The sequence below is a fragment of the Prinia subflava genome, chromosome 4 (genome assembly GCF_021018805.1).
Source record: "Prinia subflava isolate CZ2003 ecotype Zambia chromosome 4, Cam_Psub_1.2, whole genome shotgun sequence".
Lineage (NCBI taxonomy): Eukaryota > Metazoa > Chordata > Aves > Passeriformes > Cisticolidae > Prinia > Prinia subflava.
In genome coordinates this window covers 17,672,973-17,689,138 of record NC_086250.1, presented here as the reverse complement: position 1 = coordinate 17,689,138, position 16,166 = coordinate 17,672,973, and the positions used below count along the sequence as shown (strand labels likewise).

Sequence of the window (16,166 nt, the reverse complement as noted above, 5' to 3'; positions counted from 1 at the left end):
GTCACACACTGAAAGAAACATCTACAGATTTCATAGATTAAATAAGAGCCAAATATTCTATTAAATGAACTTTGACCTCCATGATATGAAATGCTTTTGAGCTAGCAACTGATAAAAAAGGAAAGAAATCTACAAGGATTTCAGTGTACATCAGCAAAAAGGAATGCCTTGGACTTTTGTATGTCCACAGGCAGCACTTTGAAGGTTGAGTAAATATAAGAAACTTTTGATAACAGCTGGAAGGCAGCACTCAAATTATGTCAGAAAGATGAGACAGAACTATATGGCTTTCCAGTATAGGGACACAGAAGGTGCAGTCCATATTGAAGGCAATTTTACTTTAAAAAAAAAAAAAAAAAAAAAAAAAAAAAAAAAAAAAAAAAAAAGAGAGAGAGATTATATTTAAAATACAGAACCACCAGCCATTAATTCACCAATATGGATTTTTGTCTAGAAAGTAACTAAAGTGTTTAGTTATATCAGTCTCTATGTAGGAGAGCACTCAGGCATGTGCTTACTGTCTAATATGTGATTTAATCCAACACACCACGTAGGAGCTTGAACATTGGCCTAGATCTAAGTGCATGCTTTGGTAACTTGATGAACTGGGACTATCTGATCCTGCAGTCCTGCCAGAACAGATGGGCCAAACAATGATAACATCTGTAGAAGTGGTGGTATCTCCTTGTAATTCTTTATCTCATCTTTCTCTGTGATAGCATCTTTGTATAGTATAGCACTTAAGCGGTCAGCAACAATTTAAAATGTATTGCTTTAAAATTACTTCAGTCATCAGATACTTCTCAATCATGATTGTGGATCATGATTACTGAAAAGGAATATTTTTTTCTGTTAATTTGCTCTCTCTGTTGTACAGCACTTTAGCAATATCACTTTCTACATCACAGAAATTTTAAGTATACTTGGCTGCTTAGGTCTCTTTGAAAGCCTTGGTAAAACATTTCTTGAATGAAAATATTCTGACTTTTCAATACTAATGTTATCTTTATATAAAAGGTGAGCATTTATTATGCCATGTGATGCATGAATATTTAAGTCTACAAATAAGTTAATATCACATTTCATAGCTGACACCATCACAGATGTGATAGATTCCATTCCCATCTTGTTACATGTACCATGCAGTCCTTTTAAAGAACTATTAGGCATTATAAAATCCTTCAAAAAACTATTATTCTATAAGAAAGAAAAATAACACATAGGTATCTTTGGTCTGGCTACACTAAAAATTATTTTGAAATACTCTGAGATTTTCACCAGAAAGATTCCAGGATTCAGGAATTATTATTATTAATTATTTATGCATATTTATGACAGTGTGGAAAAATGCTGCTTCTGACTACTAAATAAAGCTGGCAGCAGACATAGGTTAGTAAAGGTATTTTATCAACTTTATAAATTATTAAATTTGGACACTGAAGGGTAAAATAAACAGAAGCTTTTAGGGTATGCTTGCTTACAAAAAATTGACAGACTGATAAAAGAAAGGGAAGGTTAACTAATAAGTTCTTCTACCTACAGTTCAGCTGGATCTTTTAGGAAGAATTGCACCTGCATATCCAGGAACAGAAATTGCCCTTCCATGCTTTAAATGGGAGCAAGACAAAATGTGGGACAGGAGTGGGTATACTGCAAAGTAATGACACTCCTCATTTAATCAGGAGTGCTAAATTTTAAAAGTATTAGGCTAAAACAACCAGATTAACAGATTTCAGGAAAAATCTCCAAGGAAAAGCTTGCATTTCATATTATAACTCAAGGAGGGAAAATAGTCTGGAGGAAAAAAAACCCAAAAAAACCACAAAACAAGCCAAACTCCATATCTTAGTATTTGTAATACTTTTCAGTGATACACATAAAACAACACATACACACACACAGACAAACCAAAATATTACTGTAATCTCCTGCTGGCTTGCTGTACTGCTCAGCCTTATGAAACAAATAATTTACCAGGCAACGTACAATATAGAGGCCCCCAGTGGATTGCAATATACAAAGTAAGCATTTTTTTTCTTTTTGTTTAATTTATAGTCACTGGGAAAAAAAATACATTCAAAAAACCTGTTTTCTGAGTTTACAAAGCTCATAGGGATAGTTAGTTCTTAACTGGCTGAATTGCTGGCTAAAATGTGAGACAAACTGTACCATTAGGGGTCTTTTCATTTACTGATGTTCTAAGGTCTCAAGGGTTCTTCATCAGTGGATACATGTTTTAATCACAGGGAACAGTAAAATGTAGTGCTGTCTTTTCAAATTGACAGCTGCAGGACAAACACATGGATAACAACCTAGACTTCCTGTAAAAGCATTAGGGGCAATAATTTCGCAAAGAGAAACTGAATATTCATCTTTTTTGATACCCTTATCCTTAATTTAACTGGATTAATTCTTAAAATGTAAACTCCTGCCAAAGTCTATGAATAACAGATTTTTGGTCTCAGTGATATAACTGAGAAAGAGAAAAGGGAAAAAAAAAGGCAAGAAAAGAAATTGGTAGAGCTGACTGAATTGAGTTACTTCATTTTTTGGCTCTTGGCATGCTTGTCTTTTTTTTCCATATTTTTCAGTTCTTAACCAATGTGGATCATTCTGTAAATGGAAACGTTTAATGCTGAAAATGTCAAAACAAAACACTTAATCTTTTCAGAATTTTACTGTCTAAAATAAAATTCTACCAGAATTTAAAATAGAGGTAGTAAGTAGGCAACTACTTACTTTTTGTGAATTTACTGTTCCTTCATTTCTAGTTAGTCATAACAGGGCAACCGCACATCTGACTTGGTTGTGTACAAACAATCCCAGGAAATAATGGTCCTTTAATCTCTATGTAGGACAGCAGAGAATTCAGCAGTTACTAAGGAAGTCATAAGCCACAGGGGGGAAAAAGACAAAAATATAAGTATGTGAGAGTTGTATGAATAAAATGTTGGCCTTTACTGGAGCTGAGTGAAAATTGCAAAATATTTGCTAATTAAGTATTTTTCATGGATGCCTGGTGCAAATGCAAAGCACAGGAAAGCCATGCTATATCAGTCTCATTTCTTATCTTGTGCAAGTCTATGGAATATAGAAATTTTCCACTTTTATCTGTTCCATCAATCTTCTTATTTCATCACTTAATTTATTTCTTCGATTCCTGCTTCCCCCACTTTTGAGCTTGCAGATCTTACAGCCTGGGCAGTGGTACACAGTATTTATGTCACCTTTGGAACACAGTCTGACTTCACACAGTACCTCAGTGTGGCCTTTTTTATTAGGAAATACCTGTCGACGGTGCAGTCATGATGTATGATTTTTAGACACTCGCTACCTCAGTTGGATCAACTGTCAGTTTTGTATAAAAGCTAAAAGGCAAATTTCCTTTCTAAGAATTCTAAATGTCAGGTTTCAGCTTCCTCTCTCTCCATTTTAAAGACTAATGCAATTCAAGAAAATATTTTAATAATACTTTTCTAAGAAGGCATAGATTTGCTCAAATGCTTAAATAGCAACCACAATAGACAGAGACCAAAGCTGTCCATTTCCATGGAAAGGAATATTCAAAGCTTTATCTGAGAACAGGGTCTTAGAACAGATACACACAGGCAACCTCTACAATGGTCATTGGTGATTCAGTTAACATAATACATCTTAATAATACGACTGCTACTGATATCTTTACATTTCCTCTCTAACATAAAAACTTTCCCTTTATGTTTTGAATAGGTAAGCCCACGGGGTATGGATCCAGCAGTAGACGCTTACATCACAAGGGAATAGTGGATGAATGCTGCTTCCAGAGTTGTGACCTGAGGAGGCTGGAGATGTATTGTGCTCCAATAAAACCGCCTAAATCCGCACGGTCCGTACGCGCCCAGCGCCACACCGACATGCCAAAAGCACAAAAGGTAGGCCGGGCTGGGAAAAATTCACAGCAACCAACCAACAGCCAAACCAGACCAAAAATAAAAGAACCAACAAAAAGAACCCCTGCGTAGTTTAGAGAAGGAAAATTCTATCAAGGCTGGTAACATAGAAAACGATTGATGTGTTCTGCCTACTAGATTTCCAAAGTGGAACTTTGGAAAATAGTTGCCAAGGTGGGAAATAAGTGGGAAGGGATGTGTTCCATGTTATCTGGTAGAGCACTGAATAAAACATGAAATTGCTAAACTAGCAGTTGTGAGGTCTTATCCTGCCATGGGGTTGTAAGCAACAAATACTCACATCATTCAATCAAAAATCCCATCTAAGACTTCTTTCAAAAGAGAAATTAAATACTGAATGTTTAACAATTCATCTACCCAGAATTCCTTTACTCATCCTTCCCTTCTAGGTAGAGTGAGTGCTCAAGAAGGAAATTAGGCATTCTCTATTAATTTTACATTTAAATGAACAAATTATTTTTCTTCCTTATTTTTGCCTCTCTTTTCATCAGAACTAAATTAAATGGATAGTCACTGCAATCATTACATACTTCATTTTAACTATTTCAAGTTCAATATGTATATTCTCCAAGCCACTTGTAATACTGATTGATATTATTTATATAGTTGTGGAGTTCTGAATATCCAGATTTTTGTTCCTTTGATACTACTTTGATATTGTACATAAATGTATCAACAGAGCCTATAGTTCAGTAAACTTGTCTTATACTAGGCTACAATTAAGCTCATGTTCAACTGTCTCTCCTGTTTGAGGTCTGAACATCTGTTTTACATATTATCTGTCTTCTGCTGTGAGTCTCCCATGATTTATTTTATTGCTGTTGACCCTGTCTGTCCTACACACATGTTCGCACCACTCCTGCAGTTATCTGAAAATTTTTGCTTACAAGACCTGGAACTTAAGATTTCATAGGAAGTCAGGAAACTAGTGCTGTATATTAAAATCCTTAATATACACTTTATGAAAAGAACTATTGTAATCATTCCAGCATCCATTCTTTTCCATGAGATAATCCATAGAATGGAATCCTTTCCCCCATCTTCCTTAAAAGTTTTCCAAAAATCAGTGTCTGTATGATCCTTCCTGGAAGTATCACCTTGAGACATTAAAGGGCACACAGAGTGACAAGTGAAGACTTCTTCAGGTGGAGCTCAACTGTGGACAAAACACCCCTGTTTTGGGTTTATTCCTATTTGGGCACACATAAACTTAAGGCTTGCTGGAAAAGAAGAAAACAGGTTTGGCCAGGAATCCATGTGCTCCTTCCCGTGCTTGTTGCTAAGGCAATGGATAAAACATTGGAGTAAAGGAGACAAGATACCTGCCAGCTCTTTGATGAATCTCCACACCACTTTCCTTGGAGGACTGAGGAATGATGTCATCTTTAGGCAGCTGTCCTCTTCCCAGTTCAAGACATAGGCAGGAGAGCCCTGAGTTTTGCAGAGAGGAAAGACCTTGTGTCTTTCTGCAGCATCAGGGGAGGTAGCACTCAGGAGGGATACTGGAAGAAGGGAAAAAAAAAAAGAGGGAGTATGTAACTGAGTAATTGAGAGAGCGTAGCTGCTGAAGAAATCATCCCGGAAATTAAAAAGGGAAAAAATCAAGAGGTGAAAAGGGCAGTAAAAGAACAATGAAGAGCACAAAAAAAAAAAAAAAAAAAAAAAAAAAGGCAATCAGATCAGATCAAAGGGGTCGAGAAGAGGTAAAATATTGCAAAACTGAATAAAACAACATGCATCACAAATAAAGGATGGATTTTTTAGAAAATAGGAGAGAAAATTAAATTAGAGACAAATTAATATTAAAGAAAACAACTTTAAACAACATGTATGTGAAAAGGAGCATGTTGAACAGAATAAAAGAAATCATAAATGCTTCTCAATAGGAACTTGGCAATAAAAAAATCTGATGGGAAATACAAACAAATTTTTATTTTTGTCTGTGGATGGAGGAAATTAGATTGAGGAAACAAAAATACAGAATGGGTAGGAGAAACTATTATTCAGATTTATGATAGATAAAAGGAAAGTAAACTAGAGGGAAGAGAAGCAGAATTCAGTAGAAAATCTGGCACATATTCTCATTTAACTTTTTCTTTCTCTTTTCTTTTTGCAGTCAGTTGTACAATGCCACCATTAAGGAAGGCAACAATGCTCAAACTTTTTTCAACAAACTTTCCTGAGATGAATGTATTTAGATAATTCATAGTGTTGACATGGCACTGATTTTAACTAAAATAATATATATACTTAGGTCAAATTATTTTTCTGTTAAACAATTTGTTTCTCTCAATATTATATGTTATATATGAAATCTGTATCTTATTCATAGAAAGGGAATATATATACACCTATGTTATATATATATATATATACGATCTCTTCAAAATTTTCTTATTTAGATGCAAGACATAAGGTAGAACTAGGTGCAATATATAAGATGCTGTACAGATCTGTTCCTCTCAGATTTCATAGAGAATCAGTTTCTTATGCATTTCATACATCTGATAGTCTTCGTTCAGCATTTCCTTGTAATCTTTTTAAATGACAAATCCAGGATTTGGGGGTTCGTTTTCATGTTTCTAGTGCTTAAGTAAGTGGTCTATTTCCCCAGTTCTTTGGGCAGATGGCTCCTGCTAGGCACAATCTGGCAGATGATCTTAGTTCAATGGAGTAGGGATCTTCTCTTATTTACAGTTCTACACTATATTTAGAGTTTTGAAGTGCAAAACAAGAGCAAGAAGGGGAGTTTAAGTCCTGTATCCGGTGTCTTGGTACCATCCTGCTTCTCTTTTGTTTGTTTCTTTTTCTTCTGAAAAAAGCTAAAAGTTTAGTCAATTACCCTTAAGTGAATTAAACTTTAACAACCATTTGGAAAACTATTGAGTAGCTCTTTGAAAAACAACTGCCCTACCAAAGCAAACAACTGAGCAATTTCCAAAACTGCACACATGAAGGAAGATTGTGGCCTTTTCAAATGAAGCAGTGTCACAAACAATGTCACAAGGTTATTATAAGTTCAAGATTACAAGGTACCTGGAAAATTACTACTGAACGTGAAGGCTGGTAAGGCTGATTTTAAAACCAAGTAAAAAATAATCATACAATCATTTAGGCTGGAAAAGAACTCCAAGAACATTGAGTCCAGCCATTAACTCAGCACTGCCAAGTCCAACAGTAAACCCTGTCCATAAGGGCCACCATATATTTTAAATAACTCTCAGGGATAATGAGTCCACAACTTCCTCAGGCAGCCTTTTTAAGTGCTTGACAATGTTTTCTGAGAAAAAAGTTTTCCTGCCATCCAATCTTCACCAACCTTGGCACAACTTGAACTTCTTCATGAACATACTACTTCTTCATGCCATCCCTTTGCAACCTGAGCAGAAGGGCAAAACAAGTGCATGTCTAGATATAATTTTGCTCTTCCTCAGATTTACAGTTCTTCTTTAGGCCTCATATGTGAAAAATACACATAAAATATATATACCAACTAAGTATGAATAGGAAGTGGATTTTCTCAAAAATACTGTTCATATTTTATCTAATCTTCAAAATTTAAATAAATACTGAGTGGAACCAAGAGAGAAAGGGAAAAGATATTAGTATTTTTAGTTTGAGAAAATGCCATTAAGAAAACAGAAAAAGTATTGCATTATTTCTCATTAATTTTTCTAAGACTGGCAGATTCTTTTGCAATTGGCTCAGTATCAACTCAGATACACTCATAAGCCAAAATATGCACCACGGCACCAATCCTAATTTCTGTTGAAGCCACGCCACATTACCAAGCCAATGAGTGAACTTTTAGGTGTAACAGATAGAAGGACTTGGCCTTTTCAGAGAATTATTTTCTCCCATTGCTTGCTTTGCAGCCCTTTTTTTATGTCAGTGATCACACTGCCCACAGAACTAGAAAGCTTTCAAAGAGACCCCAGAGAATTCATAGCTAAGGTATCATGCCTGTTACTACAAACATTAGAATTTCCATTTATTACCAGTAGAGCAAGGGAACATTCAATGCCAATATGAGGCTTGAATGTCTGCCCTAACAGGATAAGAATGCTGCTGCGTGCTTCCCAATACCCTTCCAACTCAGTCAAATGACCATTACCATCACTCAGGTAGTTGTTATCCTACTGGCAATGATGCCTTATCTCCAAAATCCATGCTGAAGGTGATGGGCTAGAAGTCTGCTTCCCTGTTCTTTAGCTGACTTATACATTGCTCACAGTTTGCATCTCTAATCTTAAAATTATGATTGTCTTTGTCTGGGTCTGAATATCAGCTCAGAGCAGTTTTATTTCTAATTACCTTCTTCTCAACAACTTGAGAAACAAACCAAACTTTCCTATACCAGTACAAATGCAGGTCTGAGAACCTAATTCAGGCATTCACACCAGGTTTTGGGGTCTGTAGTTTTTCCCCCAGTGGTCTCAGCATTTCATACGTGAAAAAGAATGTGTTATATGGATGAAAGCATTTTCTGGCATGCACACTACTACCAGTACGCTTACTGGTAGTTATTTATCAAAACACTGATTCTGGAGAAGGAAGTGTTCCAAGAACAACCTACCATCTTCTTTAAATTTCAAAGGTAGTCTGTATCATGACAACTCTTTTTCCACCTACATGTCAGTATTAAAATCTGTAAATTAAACACTCCTGCATCTTAGTACCTGCTTTATTTTAATGATAAAGCCATTTTAAAGTCAGACAACAACAGTGGGAGAGAATTTTTATTATCATTTGAGAAACATACAGTTAATTTTCAAGCTGAATATACTTTGAAAGTCTCTGCAATGCAAAATGGCTGTTGTTTCATTTTAAGACTCTCGCTGTCCATTTTATAGATCGAGAGTTTGTAATCTTTAAGAATATATGACTTTTGGCAAATAAAATGAAGCATATAGCTTTTCCTATATGCTGGTAAACTCGCTTCAAGGAGAAGCACCTAGGGTCAGCACTGAGAAGAATATTTTGTTTTGTTGCTGTGTAGAAAAAACCTGGGCAAATGAGTAAAGAAATTCCTGTTTTCTTAGCTCATTGTAACCAATATAAGCACTTGTAGAATAAGGCAGGACTCTCAGTGTTGGCAGACTCCTGTGAAATGTTGCAATGATGATTTTAATGAAAATCAGTGAAAATTTAAGCGTTCACTCAGAATGAGCTCTTCAGGGTGATAACTAAGGCATAACTCAGGAAAAAGTAAAGTCAGCAAAGGTTGGTTTGGAAAAGCTGGAAGAGAAATAGGCAATGAAGAGCAAAATATATTTTAATTTAAGAATAAGCAGAATTCTGTTGACATTTCTGATTCTGTATTTGATTGATGCTACTCTACAGCAATATTAGCAAAACTGGATGAGGACAAGCCAGAATCCTTCTGAACTGTTCACAGGAATAGTGACTAGATGACTAATCTACTCTATAATGGCATATTCCTAACAAAAACATTTCTTCATTATTACTATTTTACTGTTAACAACTTTGGCTTGTCAGTGATGATAAATCCTAGTTTGGCTCAATGTTTTATACTTGATTCTGGTATAATTAATTTAGCAATTGCTAGTACTGCCTAATTTTTGTTTTACATACTTTAATAATAGTTCCTCTCATATCCATCAGAAGCCAATACAAATCCAGTGAAAATCAATAAGCTCACTGTGAGTTCAAGTTTTGTGATTCTTTGGAAGTTTCTGATTTGTTTTATTTTTAATAGATACTGAAGGGAAATTGAAAGGTTATTTATAGAATAGTATTTTCTATGGGAAATCACTCAAAAACCCCACAAAACCAATGCACCAAATCAGCTTCCATTTTATTTGTCCACTAGAAAAGCAAGAAAATGTCAGTACTTTTTAATTTTTAGAGGCTCCTTGTTCTTAGGACTTAAATAAGAGCTAATGCAGTGGTAGAGCTTTATATACATGGCTTCACCTTTTACAGAGATTTTTTAATTATATTTTTGGCTTTTCTTGGAAAAAGTACCAACTTCATTAAACTAGGAATTTGACTTCTGATGAGTATTATAAAAACAAAGAGTCAACTTAAAAATTCTGGCCTTAGTCTGATACAAAATATTCAGTCTTGGGCCTGGCTAATATTTACTAGAATGGCAAAGAAGGAAATCAGATTGAAATGTATATACCACCCCTACCACTGCTGCTGAAGATGACTGGCCTGTGCATGGGATGACAGGGAATTGAAGGTGTTATTCATTCCAAACCTCTCTTAATTTGCCTGGCACATCACCTTGTCTGTTTTGAAAATACAAATTATATGGCTGCAGCTCCTACAGAGAACCCACAATCTTTTCCTCCTCAAGGCCTTATCCAACACATCTAATATGCCATCTATGCAATATGTAGTTAGCAGAGCAATTTTGAAAATACCTGGTACCAAACCCAAGAGAATCCATAAATCCTGCAGTTGCAACTTGAAAGTTCCCTGGCCCCAATACATCCTGCTTTTGCAAATGTTTTTGGGAAAGAAAGGAAATCTTTAGTACCTAAGCCCATCCAGTTCCAGAAGCAGACATCTGCTCTGCCAAGATTAAGACTGACAACAGTCAAAGTGTTTATGTCTAGGAGAACAGGGAATTTCAGGTACATAAGTTCTGCATAGTTAAGTTCTCTGCAGATAACTGAATTATTGATTAAAACACAATTATCTAGCAGTTCCAGCACTCTGGACAACTGTTTTCTCACTCTTACAAGTTTTGTGATCATACAATGTATTTAAACCTACTTGTAATAAACATTTCTTTCTAAACTTTCAGGAAGTGCATTTGAAGAACACAAGTAGAGGGAACACAGGAAACAGAAACTACAGAATGTAAGAACATGCCATCCACAAGAATGAAGAATGAATGTGCCATCTGCAGGATACTTTGCTGTAAATAAATTATTTGTTAAACATTGGAAGACTTAAAAAACCCCTTTGTTTTAAAAAGCTTGATGCAATTTCAACCAACGGGCATTCTCCCAGTGAACAATGCAACTAAACATTCCAATATTAAGTCTTTAGAGAAAAGAATATTTTAACCAGCCCAGAGCTAAAAAATTCAGTGGTTGATATATTGCTGTTTGTTAACCTGTTTTAAATGTCCTGCACGAAAACTCTTAAAGTCTTGTGCCCCTCAAAAGCCTACAAATTTCTGGGCCTTTGATGGATCCAATTGCACTAAATTAACCTATGAACACCGGCTGCTGGAGTCATTCATCAGCCTTGTCCAAGTGGTGTTTTTTTATTTGCACTTCTTTACAAGCAACACGCTGTTTGTTTTACAGTGTCTGAAAACATTGTTTGTCTACCCCTTCATATTTGCACAGTTTGACATTCCCAGTGACAGCAGCAGTAAGGTAACATATACAGTTTTAAACATCAATTAATTCCATCTGTGGCATTTCGAGAAAATATGGGTAATAGATGCATTTGTTTTAAGACAGTTTTATTTTCCTTCTCTTGCAAACATGCAAAATTTTTTTGCTATTTGTGAGACAAAAGATTTTTAAAAGCAGTTAAAGCATACATAGGCTCTCAAACCAGTAATGATTCTTCCAGGTAATTATTTTGCAACAGTATAGGTAACTTCTTTCTTCCTCCATATACTGCAGTATGTAAAATTTAGCATATCAACAGTACACATATATCAAACAGTATGTAAAAAAATCTCTGTTTTATAGTACAACGGTGCTATTTTATAGTTTGTTACATGAAAGGGTCTGGCCAAAACGGTAATAGGTAAAAGCAAATATGGAAAGACCAAGCCAAAGATGAAATAACAAAATACTTTCAAAAATATTCAGCTTAAATCAACTAAAATGGCTTCAGATTTCAACATGAAAATACCATCGTCAAAAGAAAATTCAGGTAATTGTTTCCTTTTAGATATTTGAAGGATGGTGTTTTGACATTTTATTACATGGAACACAAACTCATAGATGTCTAGGCCCAGAGAAGACAATTTGAAAAACAGCCCTCAAGTGACTTCGAAGAGTAATCCACCAGGGCCTAAATGTTCCTGAAATATCAGCATTCTGTTCAGTCATAAAGGGGTACTCAAGTTCCCCTCCATTTAAATTCTTCCCACAATCAGATGTGGCTTACCTGACTGTGAGTTGGGTTGCTGCACCTCTGTAAATCAGAAAAGCTAATCTAATCATCAGATTACTAGTGTAGAATGAGTCCTCGAGGACAGATTAACCACAACACCTAACAGATTAATCCTTACACCCTTATTGCGACTGCCATTCATGTGCTCGTGTGGGAGACAGAGATCCCCAGATAATCTCTGCCATGTAACTTTGTTAGGCCCTGCAGTGGTTCTGCCTCGAATAACACCGTGTCCTCTGCTGCATTTTTGTAAATCAGCCCAGTGTAGGATGGCCAAGCAGCAAAGGGGGATAAGCAGTCAACGGTGTCCCAAGGTGAGCATTAAAAATGTCTGTGAGAGAAGAGAAGGCAGAGGAGAATGCACTGTTCCACCCTGCCCAAGAACTCCAATGTGGTCCCATTCAACTTTTTCCCCTCACCTTGCTGCCCATGTGGTAGGCTCAGGCAAGGGATGAAGCATCTCTTGGTCAGCTCCAAAGGGGGCCTGGAAAACAGTGTATGAAGGGAGCAGTTAGGGAGGTGGTAGATTATATCTATAAAGGAAGTATCTCCTTTTGAAGGCTGCTCAAATCTGCCTTACTTTCTACTGCAACCGAGGGAGTCGATAATTATTGACTTAAACACTAGAGAAAGTTCTCTCCAGACTGCATATGTACAGCTCCTCAATAGTCCCTTGTGAAACAAGCAGGAAAGGTCATAAAAGTCTAATAAATTATTTTAGTTCCTTTTCTATTCCCATAGAAAATTTGTGGTTTGTATTTTTAACAAGTGCAATGTATTCCTATACAACTCTTTAAACCCTCTGCTTTCTGTGAGATGGATGTCTATATGCACAATAAGCTGCCACAGCAATGTAAAAGTAGAACAGTAAATGAATAAAAAAAATATGTCACAGCTCTCACTGACTGAGATAGTTATGTTGAAAAGGAAAGAAAGTAAAGAGAAACAGATGTGGAAACTAACCTAAATTATTTACCACCAATTTCAATAAACAGAGTTAGCAATTCTGATACCTGTCACAGCTCCTACAGGTCTTTTTTTTGGCAGGGGGGATGGAGAGGGAAGACTTTTGCTTTAATGGCTGTAAGAATTCTGCAATGCAATCTAAGAACAAGCCATTATTTTGATGTCACAGACTTAATACATATTTCCATTTCATGCCACGTGACCCTTTCTGTCTCCTGTCTCTTCTGAAGTTCTAAGGGGAAGAGGGAAGAAAGGTGTGAGTGTAAAAAGAAATTTGCAGATATCTGTGGTGGCAAGTTTCTTTGTAGATAACTTCTTTACTGATGCACTTTTTAACTGAATAACTCTACATCATTTTGCATTAATTCCTGTAAATTAATTCATATTGTTGGTCTTATCTTGGGATTCACACACTCACATCCATGCCACCATATTTCTCCTGTTGAAAAACCATAATTAGAAAATCTCACTCAGAGACAGTAATATTTATCACAATTTGACATGGAGGACATGATAAACCAGTTAGTGTGAAAGATAAAGGGCTGCATTAGCTTAACAATCACAATAAATCTGCTACTTAAAGGAGTTGAGGCGTGAGCCAAAGCATCTTCCTCCCAGCAGTACAAAGCAGTCTGTCTTGAAAAACTTCTAATTAGAGAAATTGAAAGGTTCAGATGGATTTTTAAAAGCACTCCAGATATTTAGGAACAGGTCTCCCACCAGATGCTATCGATTGTCATAAATCATTTAAATGGTAAAAAAAAGCCCATTTCTCATCCTTCCCTATCATGTACATCTCATGATAGATCACAGATCTCTGCTTTCTAGAACAGACTTAAAACTCCAACTATTACACAGAATATCGCTGAAATGCATAATTAAAAATTGAATTAAGCCTCATTTTCAGTCAGTCCAAAAAGCACTGCAGATCTAAACCCACTGAAGTTAGTACCTCTCTTTCATCAAGGTAGCAAAATTTAAGTCTCATCTCCATAGTAAATATAGTTAGTCATTAAGAGTTTAAATGGAAAATTAATAAATCCTTTATTCTGTTCAAAATGTAGATATAAATCCACACTCCCATCTCCATGAAGGACTTGTACGAGCTCATTTGCACCATTCAGCCAAGAGAAAAAAGAAAATCAAAGCCTGGGATATTGCATCCAATCCTGGTAGATACACAAAAATAGGCCTGCTTTTTTCCCAAGGCAGCTTACCATGTTGATTCCTTTGGTAAGACTGGAGGGCGAATTAGTGGTAGGCTTTCTTTACAGAGGTGAATTCCATACACAACTAGGAGCCATGCTCAGTTGCCCCCTGAGCTCCTTGCTCTCTCAGTACCAATGGTTGAAGCTGATTAAGGAAGACTTTAGGCCAAGCACTGTGTCTTCTTGGATCTCCATTCAACAAGCAAGCGCGTGATATGACAAGATCAGAAAAGTGTATTTGCATATTTGCTTTACCTGTTACTGATTTGGCCAACAATGCCAAAGTGGTGCTATTGTTTTGTTTAAGAAAGTACTTGAGTAAAATATAAAAGAAAGCATAAATATTTTTTTAATGTATGAAAATGACAATTACATAGGTATGATTATTAAAATAGAAATAAAACTAGCCATAACTTTTCAACTTTTTGTCACTCAAAAAGCAGCAAAGAAATCTTATATTGATGCAAGTGGGGCAGGAATGAGAGTTAAAATGCCACAAAAAATTCATGGACCTTAAATGATATTCTGAATCTTTACTCCAAGCCAGAAATTCAGATGAAGAAAACTGCTAGAAGTCAGGGAACTGAAAGCCTTTATATGACTGAAAGCCTTTCAGAGGATGCAAGTCCTATATCATACCAGAGATTTTTAAGCCCCATGCTAGTATGAAATCTGTCTAGAGTTTGGCTTGGTCAGTGCCATGATATGATCAAGATTTTCACTGAGAACACATTTTTAGTTTTACCTGATTACTTTCTCACTCCTGGCACATAATCCAAAACTTAATGCTCTTAAAACCCCCAAAGCATGCAAGCATATCTGAATTTAACAAGGAATATAAAAACTTAGTCCTAACTGGAAATAGTTGGGGTTTTTTTAATTCTCACCAGTTCCAAAATGTGAGAAAAAGTTGAAATATATGGCTAAGATTGTGTGAATTATTTTTTTTTTATAACTTTATGTGGTCACTCAGAACATCCTTATGTGCAAAATTTCACATTTCACTATTTTATTTTGAAATTATGCTAGATTAAGCCCAAAAAGAGATTCTTGGAACCTGTAGGCCAGATAAAATACTTACATTGTTCTGATGAAGGTATAATCAATATATTTAAAATGTTTTATTTTTAGTTTGAAAAGGAATAGTAATAATTTATTTGGAGAGGATCCATTTATACTGGTCCCTCTTTTTAGGATACTGGTCAGTGGAAATTAGTCTTCCAAACACCCAACTTCTAATCAAAATCAACGTTTATTTCTCCCTCTTGCTCCTCCCAGCAAACTTAGTTCAAACACTATTGCAAGATAATTTTATTGTTTGTCTGTTTGTTGGGGAGGGTTATTTTGCTTTGATTCACTTTGTTTTAAATCTGGGGGCAAGGGGTAAGGAGGAGGAGATGCGGCTTTCGAGTGATATTTTTTCTCCTGGGTACAATCCGCATAAAATAAAGAATTTTTTCTTAATGAGATTACTAATTATCCAATTCATGTGTGCAAGTGGCATTCAGTAAAGCAACTAAATTAAATTTGTCTTGAAAGAAGGAAAGAAAGATTTCAACACAAAGTTTTTATCCATTCTACTCCTACACTAAACATTTTGCTACTGACAGCATTGGAATATTCTACTGGATTATAAATGCCCAAACACACAGTATCTGTTATATAGAAATCTTTTACTTTTTTTAACGTGAAGGTTGTTATAGGAATGTCTGAAATTTGATTACACATCACACAGTATAGAGATGCCATTCTGGCAGAGGTCAAAATAGCAAGGACCTCCCTGATGGTTACATTAGGAAATCTTACATAAGTTGCATAAAGGGTGTAGCTGTGAATATATATACACATATACATATATATGTGTATATATAGACAATGCTACAGTGTGTGCATGTCTATGTGCATGTGTGTGTGCACGTGTATATTA

The 16,166-nt window shown here is 35.7% G+C and overlaps 1 protein-coding gene across 1 annotated transcript in view; it reads left to right on the top strand.

The window, feature by feature from the left end:
* IGF1 (insulin like growth factor 1) overlaps positions 1-12,961 on the top strand; it is a 49,956-nt gene extending 36,995 nt beyond the window's left edge. Inside the window, exons 3-4 of the mRNA XM_063395705.1 lie at positions 3,730-3,911; positions 10,729-12,961. Of these exons, the coding sequence (XP_063251775.1) occupies positions 3,730-3,911; positions 10,729-10,788 (242 nt within the window). The 3' untranslated portion in view covers positions 10,789-12,961. The remainder of the gene's footprint in view (positions 1-3,729; positions 3,912-10,728) is intronic.
* Positions 12,962-16,166: the final 3,205 nt, after the last annotated feature.